This window comes from Podarcis vaucheri (genome assembly GCF_965113315.1).
Source record: "Podarcis vaucheri genome assembly, chromosome: 4".
NCBI classification, from domain to species: domain Eukaryota; kingdom Metazoa; phylum Chordata; class Lepidosauria; order Squamata; family Lacertidae; genus Podarcis; species Podarcis vaucheri.
In genome coordinates this window covers 27,582,453-27,588,452 of record NC_138762.1, presented here as the reverse complement: position 1 = coordinate 27,588,452, position 6,000 = coordinate 27,582,453, and the positions used below count along the sequence as shown (strand labels likewise).

The 6,000-nt window shown below is 38.1% G+C and overlaps 1 protein-coding gene across 3 annotated transcripts in view; it reads right to left on the bottom strand.

Annotated features, from left to right (window-relative positions):
* Nucleotides 1-407: 407 nt before the first annotated feature.
* WASF3 (WASP family member 3) overlaps nucleotides 408-6,000 on the bottom strand; it is a 30,983-nt gene continuing 25,390 nt past the window's right edge. For 2 of the 3 annotated variants that reach the window (XM_082220306.1, XM_082220305.1), the window contains exons 6-9: nucleotides 5,609-5,784; nucleotides 3,202-3,465; nucleotides 2,247-2,617; nucleotides 408-998 (exon numbers count right to left, since the gene is read on the bottom strand). In XM_082220306.1, the coding sequence (XP_082076432.1) occupies nucleotides 841-998; nucleotides 2,247-2,617; nucleotides 3,202-3,465; nucleotides 5,609-5,784 (969 nt within the window). In that variant the 3' untranslated portion in view covers nucleotides 408-840. Of the gene's footprint in view, nucleotides 999-2,246; nucleotides 2,618-3,201; nucleotides 3,466-4,094; nucleotides 4,262-5,608; nucleotides 5,785-6,000 lie in introns of all 3 variants that reach the window. The other variant, XM_082220307.1, reaches the window with a different exon arrangement.

Here is a 6,000-nt window from a genome sequence, read left to right as displayed (position 1 = left end):
GGTGAAATTTATTTAGGTGCTGTAACTATAAAGAATTTGTCCAGTCACCCATGAGCCAGACACAGCTTGAACATGGTTCTCAACAAACCTTACCTTTTGAGCTCAACATCTCCTAAGAGAAGTATGATTTCCATTTTAGGATCCATTTAACCATATGCTTGAATATGCCTGTTACAAATGATATTATTTTCTAAAACTGATTATGAAAACTAAACAAACAAACAAACAAACAAACAGATAAATAAGGGGATGGAATTCAGCACTTAACCTAATGTCACCCAATTATTCACTAACAATGTCAGTATGGCTCCAGCACCTGATTATTTTAAAGTGTAGCTATGATGCTAAAAAATAAACTCACAATATATGGGACAGACAGAGTAAGACTTAAAAATAAACAAGAAACATTTAACTGCTACCAGTTTTATACGTATTCTCCATGAAGCTAGACCAAAAATGCAAATTAGTGACATTTTATGGTGGAGGACATTGTTCTGCCATGTTGTGCTCCAAGATCAAGCACCTGCTTTGAAAAATTTCCAAGTACCTGGGGAAATCGGTGTTAATATTCAAACAATCTAAATAGCTTACATGTACTCCTGGCCAAGAACAAACACTGCCTTCTCTTGGGGCAGAACATGATTTGCTACATTCAGTGGCACTTGTATACAGCATTATGCAGTAAATACTGAAAATAAAAGAGTTCTATATTATCACCAAACTTACTGACAGCATCCTGCATACCATCAATTTAATTAACCTGTTTCAACATATATCAGTGCCTACACAACATGAACAATTTCCTTAAGAAATTAATAGAATGCTTTGGTTCTCCAGTTTTCAGTCTGACCAGTCATTTTCATCACATTCCGAATCATCTTCTGAATCGCTGTACTCCACAGCAATGCGTCTGGAAAGAATTGTGGCCACATCATTTCCAACAGGTTCACGCTTAGCTTCTTGTTCACGCTGCTCTTGGACTTTTTTCAACTGGATTCCTGAAGAAAGCAATGAGACAAATTATCACACTGTTATTTTCATGGGTAAAGTTTTTTTTACTTTTTAAAGCAAGAGTAAGCTTACAAGTACAGTACACAGGACTTAAAAATTAACGAAAATAGGGTTTAAAACACAGTGAGAATTCACAGAAATAAGGAATTCCAAGAGTTCATATGCTCTTGGTGATTGTTTTGGCTTTTCCACAGGCCTCTGTACTTTTCAATAGAAATGACAACTTCATCTATCATGTAAAACAGTCATTCTTCCCCAAGAGAAAAGGAGGCAATTCAAATACCTCTCATGTTACCAGAGGCTATTAATTTACTTTGATCTGCTGTTTTTTTATTTAGTTTTCAGGTTTTAAAATTTTACAATCAATTATCCAGCCACCAACATAAAAAGAGAATTCCAAAGAATCTCCTGAATTTCCCTCCTCCCCTTTGTGAGTCCTTTTATTAACCTTTTCCTCCTGCATCTTTTTCATTAATCCAAATCTTTTCCATCTCTATTTTATCCAAAGTTCAACATTGAATTACAAGTGTTATTCCAATCCTACTAATGATTTTAGTTGTTTACAACAGTTTTTAAGGTAAATTATATATTTCCCCATTCCTTATTGAAATTTTGGTCTTCCTGGTTTCTGATTCTTCCAGTCACTTTTGCCAATTCGACATAGTTTACCAACTTAATCTGCCATTCTTCTCTGGTAGGGAGCCAACTAGTTTTTTTCTCTATATGTATATACACATAAACACACACATAAATTGTATAGATGTATGTAAGTGTGTGTATCCATCTGTTTGCCCAAGAACAAAATTAAATCTTTGTGGCGGATTACTGTATATCAGGAGAATAGAAAGTACTGGACCCAACAGCAAGAATTTGAATGCTATTACTTAGCTTTCAAGATGCAACACTGTACACTGGCACCTCCGGATGCGAACGGGATCCGTTCCGGAGCCCCGTTCGCATCCTGAAGCGAACGTAACACGCGACTGCACAACTGTGGGTCACATTTCGCCACTTCCGCGCATGTGCGTGACATCATTCTGAGCATTTGCGCATGCAGCGAAACACGTTCCGTTATTTCCGGGTTGCCGCAGAGCGCAACCCGAAAATATTCATCCTGAAGCTGCTTCAACCCGAGGTATGACTGTACTTATAAATTAAAAGCACGGCTTATGCAAAGTTATGGAAAACCCAAACACTGGTCTGTTTAAGCCTGACCATTCTTAATGTACCCTTACCCATCCGAATAGCAGCCAGAAGATCACTTCGAGCATCACTGATGGGTGATTGTGTGGGCTCATGCCGCTTTGCTTCAGCCAGTGCAGGCGCATGCATCGGAGAGGATGAGAGAGAGGATCCTGCAGCAGGAGGGCCTGGAGGGGGAGGAGGCGGGCCTGGAGGAGGGGGAGCTGTAACAACAAGCCCAGTAGAAGGAGGATGAAGAGCAGCAGAATATATAGATCCAGTCACTAGTCCAGGATGGGAAGGTAGCACAGGGATTTGGAGAGGACTAACAAAAGCAGTCTGTGCAGAAGGAATCATGGGTGGAGGGGGAGGCGGCGGGGGTCCTGAAGGATTGTAATAATCCACCATCTGAGCTGCAAGCATCCTATATATAAAATAGAACACAATATTTGTTAACTGGCATATGAGCTAGCAGATTTGCAGTGTGAACCCAGTAGCATATGCTTCATTTGGTAATGAATGTGATTGCATAATAAATACTGGGTTACATTGCATTGATTTTCTTCACTTTTTCTGGCAACTCAAACTTTTCCAGTTGCCTCTTACTAAACACACAACACGCATAGCACACATCTCTTTGTTTCAATATCAACATCAAGTTTTCCCACATCCATTTTTACCTTGGTTTAAATATAGCACTGGGAAGCAGTAAAGGGTCCTTACCTAGTTTGCTGGAGTATTTTCTCTAAGCATGTGAGCCTCAAGTACTGTAGCAACCTAGTCATACAACAATACAGCTCAAGTATATCCCCCACTGAACAGTAACCATAGTTAAGACCTCTTATTTCCACTCTTTTTCTCTATGTGTCCCATCCCTCCCCCCGCCCCCGTCATTGCTGAGGACAGGGACAGTCTTGTTAACTGATCTCGTGTAAGCTGCTTTGGGAGCCTTTCAGCTGAAAAGCAAGGTAAACACATTTTAAATAAATAACAAAAGGAATTTTTTACCCATAATCAGCTGGTACCAATGACACAGTCCCTAGGGATCCATCTACGGCTTGGGGTGGGGGTGGAGGTGGTTGTTGAGGTCTGTTTAAGGTAGCATGCCGCACTGTTGTAGAAGGTGGCCTAAATTCATGCTCAAGGCCCTGGTTTGCAAGCATGTACTGAGCTCCATCTCCTGCTCCATATGAAGGCATCATTGGCTGCTGATGGAGGGAATGATTTGGAGTAGCAGGATATGAATAGCTGGTAACATCTGAGGCATGAGATCTAAAATACAAGTGGAAAAATACAGAAATTAGGAGGAAATGTATTAGTTTCACTGTCTTTGCAAAGAACTTTCTACAGCCACAAAGTGCAGCTTATATTTACAAAATCTGAATTTTCAAATTCATCAATTTTCCTAATACACAGAAACCGTAAACTTGCAGGGTATGCATTCTCTCACATACAAGGTGATATTAGTTCTATGAGAGAAGTGATAGAGAAGTACTATTACCAAGAAAAGCAAAAGATGAAAGCAAAACTAGAAGCTGAGACCAAGAGAATACTTTGATTTATCAAAAACAACCCAACTCCAAGACCTTAATATTTTATGTTACCTTTCCCCCCCCCCCACAAATAATTACAACTGGATTAAAGAGGCAGAGAAAAAAGAATTATTAGTGGAACACACAATTTATAAAGATACTAACTCTGCAGAGCTTATCAGTTAGGGCCAACAGACAATTTATTTGCATGCCAGAGCTGCAAAAAGCTGCATTAGTAAAGACAAATTGTGTCATATAGTAATTTGGTTTAAAAAGGTATCAGTAAAATAGATGCTCATCATCTTTTTCAGACAGGAAGCTAGGCAAGCAACAAAGCACCAGAGGTTTGAGTAAAACAAAAAGACAAACCCTTTGGGCATCTTGGCCTCTTTTGTGCTTCCTGTCTGCTCCTGTCTCTTTGTATCACTTATGAACTCAATGCCCATTTTCCTTCTCTCCCACTCTTCTCTTCTTGTCCTTACTTTCCTCACATTAATTTGCTGGTGCCGGCTTGGATTCAGCTTGTGTCTCTCTTTCTGAATCACAATGGGCATAGCATAAATGCATTGTAAATAGGACTCGCCAATTCGGAAACATCAGAATTTCAAATTCCAATAGTTACATAAAATTGCTATGTTTGCTTATCATTTTTTATGCATATATAAGCAGTGCATCAAAATTATAACAAGAAGCGCATTTGTGTAGGCTTGTTTTGAATGTAACACTTGCGTTTACAATACTATTACAATTCATTCACAAGGCAATTTTTCATGCTACAAAAAAAGGAGTAAAAAAAAAGTACATGTCAGTCAAGGAAACAAAATTACTGGAGTAATTGAATTAATCCAGTTAACAGAGTTGACAAGAATATGATTCCTATGGTTCAAGAGGAGTAGAATTTCAACAAGTGACTGGGAATCACAGAAATGCTTTCCTCTCTATTAAGTTGGAGAACAGTTTTGCTCAGGAAAGAAGTTAAGTAGCATGAAAGAAGAATATTTTCCTAGTGCAGACAAAACATCCTGAATAACATCATAGAAATATTATACAGAAGTAATTCTCTTTAAAACATGGCTTTCTATGGAAGTCAGCTTCTGGGCTCTTCTTGCAATCCTCTTTTGCTTTAACAGCCTGGACTTTAAAAATAACTACAAGATGACATAAACAAGCCATAATAGATGTTAGTGGAATTGTAAAATGTTGTTAGGCAGTCTGGATTATTTGCTGTGGGTTGTTCCTTCCTTCCAATTAAATTAATTTGGAGAACAAAAATGTCTATAGAGACCGCTTGGCCAATCAACTTGAATGTTCCACTTTGCTTGAACACAGACCTCCCACTTAGCACAAAGAAGTACAACACAGAGAGAGAATACCGGTGGTAAATACCGTTGTACACACTAGGGATATGTTTCTGTTCTAAACCATTTTAAAAAAATATTGCTTCTGGTTCTGCAGCTCCTCTCTGAATATCAACTGTATGAACAGTGAACTTTATTCAATTAGCAAAATCTACTAATATGAAGCCGGTATATTGCCTTGCATATGAAGAACCATTGCTTTCTAAGTACTACACAAAAGTTTAGAATATGTTTTTCTTAAAATCAGTAAAATCATTAAATTGAAAAAAAAATCCATGTACTAAGTTGCCTATAGCAGTACAATATGGCAATCTAGAACAGAAATACAAACATACGTGTAATGTGGTTGTATAGTAACAAGTATCAGATTTAAGTCACACTGGCCTTTCAAATAATTTTGAAAATGCCTGTTGTAACATTAATTGAATGTTTCATTGCAATTCTACAGTTAAGCTTATTAAGAATATAAGGATACTAAGCATATCTGAATGTATAATACAACAAAAAGGGTTGTTGTAAACAGACCTAGTATCAGGGGACAGAGATCCCTCGGATGATGCTCCATGGTATATATTTTGAGACAACCTGTTGTCTGGTCTAAGCTCTTTGTCATATGCCATCATATTCCATTCCTGGCGCCTGTTCCTTGCTTTTCTAACCTTTTTCACCTCACGAGTTGTGCCATCTATACGCTTTTGCTCCTAATGTTACAGAACAAGAAAGCAAGGCATGCAAAAGGAAGAGACAAGGAAGGAAAGAGCAAGTTAAATGCTGTTAAGAGAATGAAAATAAGTAGATATATAGGTGAGGCAAGCAAATTATAGTGAAGCCATATTCTAAAGAGCTCATAGGTTATCCATCTGACAAGGTATCAGCTGTGCAGTAATATATATAGCAAACACACACATTAAGTTTAC